The 14,407-nt window shown below is 38.4% G+C and overlaps 1 protein-coding gene across 1 annotated transcript in view; it reads right to left on the bottom strand.

Annotated features, from left to right (window-relative positions):
* Positions 1-6,653: 6,653 nt before the first annotated feature.
* The window catches only part of JAK2 (Janus kinase 2), a 50,101-nt gene continuing 42,347 nt past the window's right edge, over positions 6,654-14,407 (bottom strand). Inside the window, exons 23-24 of the mRNA XM_066180855.1 lie at positions 13,025-13,138; positions 6,654-10,823 (exon numbers count right to left, since the gene is read on the bottom strand). Coding sequence (XP_066036952.1) covers positions 10,716-10,823; positions 13,025-13,138 — 222 coding nt within the window. The 3' untranslated portion in view covers positions 6,654-10,715. The remainder of the gene's footprint in view (positions 10,824-13,024; positions 13,139-14,407) is intronic.

The following is a 14,407-nucleotide window of genomic DNA, read 5'->3' on the forward strand; positions in this document are numbered from 1 at the left end:
TCAGCTGCTTGTCTACGCTGACTGTTAGAAGTGTGGAGTGTGGGTATCTTCAAAGAGATACACTCACTTTGGAGAGCACCTTTTTTCACAGAAACCTCACCCTTTAATGTCTACATGTCCTCTTTTCAATGATTTTTAGACTATGCTGCAATTCCTGTCAGTCTTTCCAAAATTTTTATGAAGAAGCACAACTTCCCAAGCTCTTGCTGTCTCCCTCTGACTTTCTTTTTTTTTGGCAGATCCTTAGTAACTCCAGCTTTGTGAATCTACCTTCAAGTACACAAAAGCTTTTTTTCATAATGTGGCTCCAAGCTTGTCCAAAAATATACTCAACAGCATCTATCTCAAAATTTGTCAGTGAGTTTGTCAAGTTCCAAGCCACACAAAAAGGTCATATTGGAAGCTAAAACCCATTTTTATTTTCAGAGAGACAGTCTGTTAAAGAAAAAATTTTAATGATGATCAGAGCCATGTACCTATTCTAAACTCAAGTCTCATTAAATCACAGTGACTTGGGCTTCAAAAATAAAAAAGCAGCCCTGCTAATGGTATAGTCCTTTACAATGACAGTGTATGTAAAAGAACTACCACTGCTGTTCATTCCTCACTTGGCTAAGCTATCGCCTCGTTCAGACTTGCAGCATCCAAGGGTTAAGGAGTATATTCAGTGCAGGTAGCTTGGTGGCCAGCTGCAGTATCAGATGCAGATTGAGCTCTGGCAGCTCAAAGCAATAGGCTATGAACTGGTGGACCCTTTGCAAACCCTTTTCAAACAAAAGCACAGGGGTGATATGCTGCCTGTGTGACTGCACACTCAGAGTCAGAGCAGGAGCCAGCCTAGACTCCGCAGCCTCCGGCCCAGGAGTCAGATGGAAGAGCAAGACCTTTATTGCACTGACTGTGAGGGCATTAAGAGCCCAGGGATTACTTTGTTCAGGGTCCCTCCTTGGAGGCACTTCAGACTGCTTCTGTGTTGCTGCACCATGAATAAATTGCATGAAGGATCAAGTTGTCGGAGCCTCTGAGAAGCTGAGACTGAGAAGTCTGAGAAACTTGGGGTCAGACCAATAAGGAAACTTAGTCTAACTGGACATGAGTGCAGTGTGGAGAGTCAAATGTAGAAACCATAGGCTCTCTGGAGATGCCCACTGTGGAGGGGCTTTGATCCCAGCTGTGGAAGTATCTGCCCACACCTGAGTGGGATGTTTCCTTAACACAATCATCTCCTAAGTTTTGAGTCTAAATTTAACCATAAACTTAGATTACAGCTAAACTAAAATAGTTGACCTGAATAGGTTATTGGAGAATCCAAAAAATCCCCATGACACAGTCCACTGCCATCAATAAAGAGGTCATCTGGGAGCAAGGCTCTTCACTGCAGTATATGGGGAGAGGATGAGAGAAAATATTGGTAAAGTGAAACAGTGGTGCAGGCTGAAGATAAAAAGAAGCCTTTAGCCCACAAAGGTAGCTTTGCCAGCAGGGCGAGGATCCAGAAAATTTGTGTTGCCCCCAGCTTTGAGGAATTTTCAGGCCCTGTCAGGGTAATGCCTCAAGGAGCTTGGTCTGACCCTGCAGCTGAGCGTGCCATGGGCAGACTGCGGGACAGCAGCCTTTCCCAATGTGCATTCCTCTGAGATTTCTCCTGCAGGAGTGCTGACCAAGATACAAACCAAGGAGCCACGTACAAAATGGCAATTGATACAAAGACTCGGGCGTGAAAGGAAGTATTTTCCTGGTGTGGTCTTGAGAAAGCTAATCTGACACATCTTAGTTAATTATATACAAATATTTATTCATTGTATGATATTGTTCATTACATACTAACAGGTAACTAGCATTTATATATCTATACATACACTATAATTAATTACATAAACATACTATGAATATGGACAAGGACAAGGAAGACGACAGGAAACAAAAATGGCTTGGTGTCTTAAATCGTATTCAAAATCATGTCTTAGTTGGCATGATAGAGATTTGGTTGGACAGTGCACACAGGCATGTATGGCCTGTTCAGGAAAGACATTTAAGACTAAAAGACTATTTCCAGGATGTTTATTCTTAGACCTGAAGGGCTTTTGGAAGCTGGAGTGATCAAACTTTTCTCAGTAAAAAAAAATATTGCTGTCATGCAGGGGACTATGGTAGGCTGTAAATAAAGTTGTTAATGGAGAGGAGTCTTTCTCTGTGTGATCAAAGGACTTATCAAAAGCAGAACAACTTCATACTAATGGGAAATTTCAATTACCATTTTGATGAGAAAGTGATACAAAAGGACACAAACTACACAGAATTCAGGAAAGGTGTTGAAGCACTCTGCAGAAGATGGAGAAAACTGGAGGAAACTGTGCTACTTAATTACCCCTAAGAAAAGATCTAGCTGAGAATGTGGACATAGTGGGCATCATAAGAAAACAATTACCAACACATAGTCATTAGTTTCAGAAAATAAAGGAGTATTAAAACAAATAATGGCATAGAGAATATTAAAAAACCCTGTTTCTAGTACCTCTCTCCATGCCCCAGTGTCTACAAAAATTCCCAAAAGAGTGTAATTAACTAGCAAAACTCCAACAATGATCTAGGGCTGAGAACAAAGACTAGCCTAATGTTGTGGATGAATGGAATACATCTCAAAACAGAGAAGCAGCAATATGTTTTACTAAGGTAAATTAATAATTTGACAAGGTTCAATAAATTTGAAGAAATTTAATGAAGAGTGGCTCGACAAGATTCAATAAGTTTCATGGCAACGTTCACCTTATCAATTGTTGCATGGAGAAAATGAAAGAGAATCCATTTAGAATTTAGAAAGCTTCAAATAGAGACAGATGCTAAGAGTAGGGAGAACCCCATCAGCAGAGAGGACTAACTTCCTAAACCCCTGTGGGCTCAAGGTGGGGCTAGGTCCAATCTTAGGCTCCGACTTGGACAATGATTTATGTCTAAAGGAATTATCTATACAATACTTATAATAATATTGAGTAGCTAAAAAGGATTAGTAGTATTTTACTAATTTTAATTCACCACACAGTTAGCCACTTACCAAGGATCTGTTGTGGATTAATGATCTGCCTTGGGCATGGCAGGATCTGTCAGTGTCAGGTAAGGAATCTGAAATCCCAAGTGTCCCAGCTCATGGGGAGTGTCATCTGTCACACAGTCCAGCTGCAGTTCAGGCAGAGCTCCAGGTGGGTCCATCCTGATGGTGATATCTATAGAGTGAAGTAGCTGGCTGCTAGTGAATAATAGATACAATATAGATATCTTAATTTTAGCTTTCGTGTCCTGTTCTCTGTGTTAGATTTCATGCATTTTTGGGTTTTGAGACCACCATTTGAAATTTGAAATATTTCACCTTTATGCCCTTTTATGAGAGCCAGGGATTGTTAAACTAGGTGTTTGCCTCACCCAGGCTTAGACTCCAAAATTGTTAATAGTTTTCTGTGGGAATTCAAAGAGGATGAAAGAGCTTTCCAGTGGTAGGAAAAAATACATAAACTGTGCAAGATTGGACAGAAAACTACAGATTAGTAATTTAGTCTAACTGTAATTCAAGGAGCAAGAGGAAATACAGCAAACATTCAAGTGTAAAATATAAGTACTTATAAGGTGATGAAGAACCACCAATATGGATTAAAAAAATAAATCAAATCTTGTTGTTAGATGTTATATATCTTGGCATCAAAACCGATAATCTTTATAATTAAACCAGGGTAAGACAGAACAAACTTAACTATTAAATAAGATTAGTTCTGTCAGATCCTCTTAGTATCTTTAGTATGTTTCTGCTATTTAACAAATATGTGGTTTCAAGGAGGAGAGACAGACCAAACTGAATTCACAGCATCTTCCCTTTGGGATATTTGATATTTTCATTAATTGCTTGCATGAAGGGAGACAGTGAAGTTGCAGAAAGAACTGGCAAACACATGCAGAGGAATTCACAAACAGTATTGAGAAGGAAGGGACTGGAATTACATTGGAAGACTTCAAACTGGTCATCAAAAATTAGGGAAATTGATTATTCCTAAACATAGGAAGTAAAGTCCTTTTCTATCAAAACATTCTTTTAAACAGCAAAGTCTTTAGCTAAGTGAAGAGAGGACTTCATACCCTTATGGCAGGTCCTCCTCTTTTGAAGACTGAAGTCAAGCTGAAGTTCAACCTTAAATGTTACTTGGGACCTTTTCAGAGGTACTTTCAGAGATAAGAATCTGTATAGGCTTATTTGTAAGTGCCATACTTCACACACAAAAGCTGCTGTATGCAGACTAGATGGTAAGATTGATTTACCTTTCTACTTGACTGACCAAAAGATTGACCCAAGATTGACCGAAAATTATAAGTATTTTGTTCTGTCATTTGTTATGCAAGCAGAACATATTTGACACCTCCCTCTCTGTTCAATCATTCAATTTGAAGATCTAAATCACAGACAAGAGAAGCAAATTGAATAAAATGGTGCTTGGGGGACGTTCAGTGTGTTGGACCCTGGCTACTGTTTATCGGACACTGCTCATAACTAGACAGCACCCTCAGGGGAGGAGGAGAAAAAGCAGACCAGAAGGCACTGTGGCCACTCAAACTGCAGTTGAATCGGGGGAACAACCCCTGCTGGTAGCAGCTACCCCTGTACAGAAGAAGAAATATAAAGCCAAATCAGTTTGCTTTGTGAGGGATGAAGAGGAAGCAGGACCCTCACCACAAGAGGAAGAGGTAGGGCCAGCGATATAATTTACCCAATCCCCACACCTCAGTCAGCTGCAAGACATAGGGAAATATTTCAACCACCAGACAGGAGAGCCCCCGTTGATCTGTCTGCTCCAATGCTGGGATATTGTGGCACATGGTATGAAACCAGATAGCAGCAAAGCCAAGCAGATGGGATCCCTGTCACAGAATTTGGGCAATGACAAGGGGATTAGGAAGAGGACTGAAACTCTCAGCTTTTGGAGGTGATTTCTGTCAAATGGGAGGGAGAGATATTTTTTCAAGGAAGACCCAACACATGAAAGGGCAATCACCACTGTGAACAAAAAAACCACTTTATGAAGAGAGTAACCAAAAGCAGTAAGGTGCAGAAAGCTCCCATGGCTTTATGTCCCCTCCCTCCACCAGTCTGAAAAAACCTAAGAGCTGGGACAATACAAATTTGGAAGACAGATCATTCATGTTGCACTGCTCATTTAATTTTTTTTAAATTTTTTTTTTCTAGACTGCTGAGCTCAACTGTATTTGGCACTGTTCCCCTGGCTTGGCTCTGTCCTATGTGGCTGACTCCAGCTTGGCTTGGCTTGGCTCAGCTTGGGTTTTGAGCTCTGCACAGCTGCTTCCACTCTGCCTGAGCCAGGAGTGCTCACTCCACTGGGCTCAAAGGAATAGAGAGGGGACCAGGGGTGATGGAGCAGGATTGAGTCCACCAGGCTGATCCTGACACCTTATTGGCTAGGGATAGCCAAGATGGTGCACTTCCCCGTCTTTCTGATCCTTGCCTTTTCCTGCAGAAGTCATATCTCCATTGATATGTGTGTGGTATGCAGTAAACAGTGTCATCACACCCACATAGCACTAAAAGCCCCACCCCTTTCCCTGTAACCAGGACACTGAAATGTGTGCTGCAGCCCAGCAGATCAAGCAGGTTGCAGGTTGCCCTGTGGTATGGTCGATGATAGTCAAAAATAAAATACAGAGGAGTCTGGCAGACTGATCCCATCACACTCACCCAAACCTGCCAAGGCAAGCACTACATGCATACAAACAGTGGCACAACCACTGGATGGATGGAGATGTACCCCATGCCTCATGCCACCACATGGAACACCATCTTGGGCCTTGAAAAGCAAGCTGGGAGATGGCAGCCCTGAGAGAAGTGAGTTGGACAATGGGACCAATTTCAAAAAACAGCCTCATAGACATCTGGGCCAGAGAGCATGGTATTGAGTGAGCGCCCTGTCCAAACAAAACCTCTTTATACTGTGGAAGAGAATAAAGTCCCTATGGTCCATATGGGGAATGTGTTAGGGAAAACTGTCTGGATTAGTCCTGCCTCAAGCAAAGGCAAACTCATCTGTGGGACTGGTTCTGCTCAAGGACACAGGTGTTCTTGGACACAGGTAACACCAAGGGACCAGCTGTGTATTTGGTAGGAGTATTCAAATCTGTTCAAGGTAAATGGTAGTAATTTTCATTAAAAATGGTGGTAATTTTCCTGTAAAGTTAAGTCATATGGAAAGATGACAAAGTAATCAAAATAAAGACATAAATAAAAACCAAATAAAGACATTTGAGTTTCTAACAAATTTAAGAAACGTAAGGTGGAATAAGGTACCCTCTGTCCTACAAACTTGCACCTCTTTAAATACTGAGAGCAAAAGGAAGTGCTTCTTGTTCCCAAATTAATCTGCTTAATGGAAACCTTCATTAAAAATAGATTAAAAGCCCTCGGTCTTATTGTTTAGGTAAGACCTAATATACACCTTTACTTTGGTACATCTAAGTTTCTTCTAAAGGATTAAATGCTTCATATGGCTACTCCAGGAAGGTCAGAAAGTTGTACATGCTGTGCTCTACCTCATCAAACAGAACAAGAAGCGATTTGTAACAAATTTAAGTGTACAAAAGAAAATGCTAGCAGGCATGTGTCATTCATTGTAATCAGCTACTTTATTTTCACTATCCAAATGCAAAAGAAACACACAGTTAAGTTTCAGGTATGGATACACAGTTCTCTAAAAATATCCCTTTCATATTCTCTTCAATAAACCATGTGTTCAAATGTTTACACTTCAATCATAAGTAGAAGGTATCTTCTCCTCCCTGCTCCCTACCACCAGGGGACTTTTTCTACTTTAATATAAAGTACTGTAAACCTCTTATTCAAAAAGAAAAATTCAGAACAAAACTTCTTAGTCAAAGACCTTTTCAGAATTGTTGTCTGGCATGGCACAACATTTAGTAGTTTATTTTGGTATAGTAATTACTGAAAGTTTTTCAGCCAGGTTAGGTGACTGTGAATATTTCAGACTTAAGGCAGACAATACACAGTTTCGAAATACATTAGCATATATTTGTCATGGTATGGCATTTTCAGTAGACATCAGTTTTTCATAATTCATTGTGCATTTCACATTTCAGAAAGCTTCTCCCATGCTGAACACCATCCTTCTTCCTTTAGTCTTGTTCTTCTACACTTTGCTTTTGCTCTCAAAACCTTTTTCTTTGTTGTTTGTGATTATATTGTGTTTATGATCCTGCATTCCTGAAAAGCTTGCTTTCTTTACACAAGAGTTACATTTCTTCATACTTAATAAGTAACATCTTTTCCCATACATTCCAAGGCAGCTGGTCAACATCTCAACTAAATGCAACAATTAAAAATTTAATTTTGGGGGAATAATGTAATTCTTACATATATTTTCACAGTTGTATTCATCAGCACATTTAATAACAATTATCTCAACTATGGAAGCTTTTAACCAGTACTAGGACTTGACAAGAACACGGGTTTCTTTTCCTGAAAATTCATTTCTCCTCTGGCTTACCACATGACTGTTGCATGTTTGTGGAATACTGTATGGAATATATTTTAAAACTAACTTTGAAACTTAACATATTTATACTGATAGACAACAAACCAATACTACACAACACAATACTTGATTGTAGAGATTCTATAAGATACATTGTGCACTTATTAAAAAATTCTTTCACTTCAAATATAAGTGCAAAGCAGTAGTTAATATTTTAATTCTACACTGTAGTAGCAGTCATGTATACATAAACCAGCACTTTTTCTACCAGCAAAATCAAACAGCATTTTGGGTAGCATAATGATTACACTAAAGAATGACAAATGCAATGCCAACAGGAGACAATTTCTAAAACAAAGTACTTAGTCTATTAATATAAAAGCCATGTAAAAATATGACATTATCAATGCTACTGTAGATCTGAGAGCTTTCAAAATACAAAATACAGTGTTTTTTGGTGTTGTTGTTGTTTTGGTTTTTTGTTTTAAAGGTTACACAATTGGCAGTAGCAAATTCAGCAAAATCACTACATTGACATCCTCAACAGGTTTTTTGAGAAAGCCACCGGGTCTGCTCTGGGACCTAAATACTGACACGGCAGATAACTGTACATCCCCCGAGTCCTAAGCACTACTTGGTCCTATTCTCCCAGCTAAGAACATTCATCTCAAATGATCAAGCCCTCTGCACAGGCCTCTGGTTGTTAAAAAAGACTGCCTCTGACCAACAGCACACAATTACACTGCAGTGTAAAGATATGGCTTTCTCTAAAAATGATATAGCGTTAAAGTAAAAAAAAAACAACAAACAACTCCACAAGACACTTAAAAATCATCCTTGAGTTCACCACTACATTTATGCAATCAAATAGACTATATAATTAGTCATACTGTAGTAGAACAAGAAAAAGACCTTTGATTCACTTGAAAAATTAGCAGACTGGAAGATTTCTTCATTGCATTACACAAACTTCCCTGAGATTTTTACATAAATTATGTTTAGTCTACTATGTATTTGAAACCAGTGAGCTACTGTCATACACTGCAAATTTTATGTAATTCCTGCATATGTTATCCAGCTAAAATGCTGTCTTGATGCTTTAAAGCTTTATCTCCTTTATTACAAAAAACCATATACACATAACTGAGACTACAAATACAAAGACATTTTTTGCACAAAATTTCAAATCCTCAAAGCAATGTATAGAAATCGATAAAACATGTTAAATTGAACAAAGCACTTCAAAGTTCTTTGCGTCTTAAAAACTGACTGTGAAATTAGTTTGAATAATTGTCTATGCAAATGCTTGGTGGCAAGAACACTAACAGAAATAGTTTTAAATGTAATGGCCAGAGAGAAGGCTGACGCTGCTCTCCCTTTTTTGCACTCTGTTGTACTATAAAATAGTAATTTTGTAGGAGTGATTGTGGGAGAGAAACAGCATAGTGGTACAAAATACTACTATACTGGCACAATGTTACACTACGTAACGATTGTTTGGTTTGTTTTTGTTCTTTTTTTTAGTTTTTTTTAAAAGTTGAGGTTCTTCAGCTTCTGATAAGATGGATATAGTTTATATTAATAACAAGTACTAAGGAGGCTCCACAGTGAAAGTAACCTCTGTTTCACTAACTCACTGCCACAAGTTTTAAAAATGGACACTTCATTTTAAATATAAATCTGGATGTCAGGTCAGTTTGCCAAGCTGTATATCCCCTTGACTGAACTTCTCTCAGCAGAAGTCCAAGAAGAACAAGCATTTAACTTTGCAAACAATAGCGCTTAAGTAAAAACAAACAAACAAACAAACAAGGTTATTTGAACTAAAAATAAACAAACCCTGCAATTACACTGCTTTGAGAGATGAGATTATCCCCAAGTTTTATGCCTCAAGGCAAAACTGAAGCGTTCTCTTTTCCAAAAATTTTTCTTACTTATTTCAAAAGCTGAATTATACAGCATTCATGTAGCTCTGATCTTCTCCCAGTTCTCAGGAACTGGAATCATATCCTTGCCCTCTGCTGAGTCTGGAGCAATTGCACTTTTAACTCCTCCTTCCAAATAGTCTCATGTTGGGTGTTACCACAGAAAGAAATAGGCTTGGGCCACTTCAACAGGCTCGATGTGGTTGTGACTGGCCATATCAGATACTGAGTTGTAAGTATTCTTTTTCTGTGCTGGATAGAAGATACTAAGATGATCATCTTAACAGCAAAGTGAGGAATTCTGAAAGTGAGGGAATTCTCTAGATTTTTAATCCTGCTTTGAAGTTCCAATTCATAGATACAGCATGAAAACTATAAAGATAGAAAGGAAAAAAAGAGCAGCATTTAAAAGCAGTATGTCTAGCTTTTTGTCATTTAAACTGCTTTGTGTAAAATGAATTCACTTCTGTGTGTTATCACTGTATCTTCAAATCTCTAAAAGCAATCTAATACTTAACAGAGGAAGGGCAAGGAAAAAAGGATAACATCTATGTTTTTTCATTTTTAAATTAAAATTTTTGCATGGATTAGTAAGTTTTCTTCTCTTCCAATACAGCACATTTTGCTCCCTTTCCCTCAATATACTTACAGTACATCATACAGTCTATTACATCTCTTTGGATATAATGCTAGCTGATAACTGATTCAGACAGACACAGCAAACCACTTCTGCTTTGTTACACAGAGAAGCCAGTTCTGCATCAACAATGAAAAAATCACAAAACTGTATTAACAGACAAAAGTCTTTGTGCAACACACAAAACAGGGTGCTCAAACACTATACACTCAGTGTAAAAGCATTTCTAGAAGACTTTTCTGGGCATCTCCATTTCAACAAGGAAATACACTGGTTTTCTATCTCTTAGTTTTATCACATTTTAAGTCACCTCTTTTTTGTATTGCCAAGTCAGGCAAATAATGGTGTTGCTGAATGACCATTATTTAATTTAGAAAAATAATTTCATTCCTTATTGAGAATTTCAACATGTTCTCATAGTAACAAATATATCCTGATAAAAAAAGCCCCACCAGGATTCCTCAGTACGCAGATTGAGATAGGGTATTTGCCACACAGATTTTACTTCCAGCAAGGATAAGATGTGTGCACATGTACACATGTCAAATGTACACAGCTGACTAAGTACATTTTGTTCTGCATTCCAACTCATCCTCTGAAGGAGGGACAGTTTTCTCATCCACCCATGTTTTCCCTTATATGATCCACTCGCTGAGTCAGATCCCGAAAGGTGGGGCGCTGGGCAACACTATTGTTCCAGCATTCTTTCATGATAGCATAAATCTGGAGAAGAAAAAAGAAAATTGGTAGTAGGTAAACAGATACCATACATATTTACTTTAAACTGGACTAAAAGACATCCAGCTTAATTTTATGCTTACAAACAGCAGCAGTAAAAGAGTGTGCCTGAATTCTTGCTATACCCATCAGTTTATCTGCTTGATCCCAGTGACAGCAAGAACCTAGGAGAGGTGGCTCTGCAAAAGTTCTTATTTTAAAAGACTTTTTTTTAAAGTTAGCATGAAAATTCACTCAGCTGTCTTTTGAAACTTTTACAAGACTTATGTTATTTTGCTCAAGTTTTTTCTCTTGCTCTTTTTTTTGAAAAGTTAAAAAATGCTTTAACATGACAAACCCCAGTATGTCCAGAAATCAGATTTACAAAGACAGTAGTTCTAAATAAGGCTTCCCCTGCAAAGTTATGATATACTTCTCCACATTTGTATATTAAATTCTTAATTATTCTTCAAATATAATCAGAAATAAGCAAAAAAAAGTTACTGTGCAAACTCAACCAACTTTGAAAGATATTTCCCCTACAATAGTTACATGGCAACAGTTTTCTTTTTGCCCAGAGATGTACCTAATACCTGGTCTCATAGAACTTGCCAAGCTCTTTACCTGTACTCTTCTCATTAATTCAATCTAGGTTGTTATTACCAATTTCTCATACTTTCAACAGTTTTTCACATGTTGCTTAAGAACAATATGTACAGCTACCAGGAAAAAAAGTAGAAACTGGTCCTTATCTTTCAGCAAATTTGAAACAGCTGCATTGACCAAGCTGCTTTAGAACCAAGTCTCAAGCAGCTTGTACGCTGCAAGATAAGCTGCTGTAAGCTACAGGTGTCTGGAAGATTTATTATCTGTGATGACTGGCCTTTCAGGATCAAAAAAGGATGAGTACAGTTTCTGACACAGAGACATTTCCACCTTGCTTTGATATCTGGAGAAATGTCAGACACTGAAACCTTTGGGTTAGTTAAAATACAGTTCAGTAAAACAGATTATGTATTATCTTATACATATGACATTCAGGTTATCTACAAAAAGCCAAACCTTTGCAATTCAACAGTTGCTGCACTGGAACATAAAATGCAAGAAAGGTTCTTCAAAGACTTTTCTTTCCATTCTCTATATATTTTTTCTTCCCCCATGGATTCCTGCCTCACTTGTAGCATTCCTTCTCTTTCAGACTACTTGACCCTGGTGTTTTCTCTTCATTCAGTTCTGAATGGATTATCTCTTGACTTATTACCAAGTGTGTTTGACTTTAAAGGGATGCAGCAATTAATCTGATCTAGAAGTTACATATGTAAAAAACAACAACCCATAACTGTTTAACTTCCTTTTTTTCATTACTGATTCACCTACACAGCCCAACAAGGTCAGTTTGATTGAACCTGGCTTTGTGCACCCTGATCTGAAGAACAGAATACTACAAGACTTAGAAGTGGTATGAAAGTATTTTTAAAAGCATCTGGTGTATAAGAAAAACTAAAAGAACACTGCAATAATTTTTGTGCTCTGAGGACAGCTTTACAGCCATACTTTTATATCTACAAAGAACATGAATACAAACCTGAAGACCTTCAACACAGAAAATCTGATTCATATACTTAACTGTGCCTACAGTCTGCAAATTGAAAATGTTTGACAGTGAATAATATACATGATAAACATGAGCCTTCCACAGTTGAAAAGGGAACAGCAACAGAAATGCAATAATCAAGATAAAAAGCTCTTTAAATCCTGGAATTAAATGTGAAAAACCTTAGGTAGATAGTAAGATATTTTTGCTAAATATTACAGATTTCAAAAGAATCCTAAGTTTACAGCTTTGAATGAGAATCTCTACATGGGACTTACACAGAATGAGTTCTATATACTAATCTTGTTGCCCTAATACATGTATCTTTTCAAAATAGAAGTGTGTGTGCCCAAGTACAGCAGTCAGTCATAATAGTTCCACTTCATAAATTCAGAAAGACTACAGTCTGGGCTCCTGAGGCAGTACAAGCTAAAGAATCAGAAAAAAATATTATATACTCATCATGAAACTGATAAAATAACAGCACAACCATTCCACTGGAATAAATACTTAAGTGGTCAAAGCAGAACAAAATACAAGTTTTGTATTTACAGGTACTCACCCTAACTGAGCACCCTTCACACTATAGTAATATTTTAACACAGTACTTCACCTCATCAGGGCATCCATCTGGTCTTGGCAGTCGTTCATTATTCTTCAAAAGCTCTATCAAATGAAATACAATCATCTGCCCTTGTTTATCATTGCCAATCATGCGCATGAATTCCTGAAAAAAAAACCCCAACTGTAATACATATTTTTTAGAGGAAAAAAGATGCTGCAATATTCCTACCAAGCAAAAATTCTTTATAAGAATAATAAGAATAAACTGAATAGTACACAACAATGACAAAATTATAAATTACACCTCCAGAGAATATACCAATAATTATATGGGGGGGTTTTGTGTGTCAAAGGGAATCATGATACAGAATAGAATAAAATGGAATGATATGTACACAATTTAAAACACTAACTGAAAAATCTTTAAAAATGTTGATCATCATCTCATGATTTGGCTACCCTGGATAAAGAGAAGGCTGATGTTTTCAATTACTTCTATGCCTGAGTCCTCAAGGGCAAGTGCTCCAGGCACACTGCCCAAGTTGAGAAAGGCAGATGGAAGGACTGAAAGAATGAAGACCCTAAGCCCACTAGTAGGAGAGGGTCATGTTCACAACCATCTAAGGAACCTGAATGTGCAGAAGTCTGTAGACCTGATGAAATTTATTTAAGATGAAGTTTGTGATGACTGGAAAAAGGGAAAGATAACACTGATTTTTGAAAAGGGGAAAGTGGAAGACACAATGAATTACAAGCCAGTCAGTCTCATCTCTGCCAGGCAAGATCATGGAGCCAACTCTCCTGCACATCATGCTAAGGCATATGGAAAACAAAGAAGTAACTGGAAACAGACAACATGGCTTTACTAAGGACACAAATTTTTGCCTGAGAAATCTAGTGACCTTCTATGATGGAGCTACCTAGACTTATGCAAAGTTTAACACTGTCTCACATGACATCCTTGTCTCTAAATGGGAGAGACACGGATTTGAGGGATGGCTGACTCAGTGGATAAAATACTGTCTGGAAGGCTGTGCTCAGAGTTGTGTTCAATGGCTCCATGTCCACGGGGAGAGCAGTGATGGGTGCTGTCCCCCAGGGGTGAGTCCCAGGGCCGAAACTGTTCAACATCTTTGTAGGTGCCCTGGATACTGGGACTGAGTGCACCCTCAGCATGTTCACTGACCACAGCCTGTGTGGTGCAGCTGACACCCTGCAGGGAAGGGATGCCATCCAGAGGGACCTGGACAGGCTTGAGAGTGGGCTCATGCAAGCCCCATGGTGTCCAGCAAGGAGACGCACAAGGTTCTACGCCTGGGTCATGGCAGTTCCAGACACACCTGCAGGTTATGAGGGGACATGATTGAAAGCAGCCCTGTGGAGAACTTGGGGGTGATGGCTGATTGAAAACTCAACGTGACCCAGCCATGTG

This window comes from Chamaea fasciata, unplaced genomic scaffold (genome assembly GCF_029207755.1).
Source record: "Chamaea fasciata isolate MVZ Bird 193981 ecotype frontalis unplaced genomic scaffold, bChaFas1.0.hap1 SCAF_4, whole genome shotgun sequence".
Taxonomy (NCBI): Eukaryota; Metazoa; Chordata; class Aves; order Passeriformes; family Sylviidae; genus Chamaea; species Chamaea fasciata.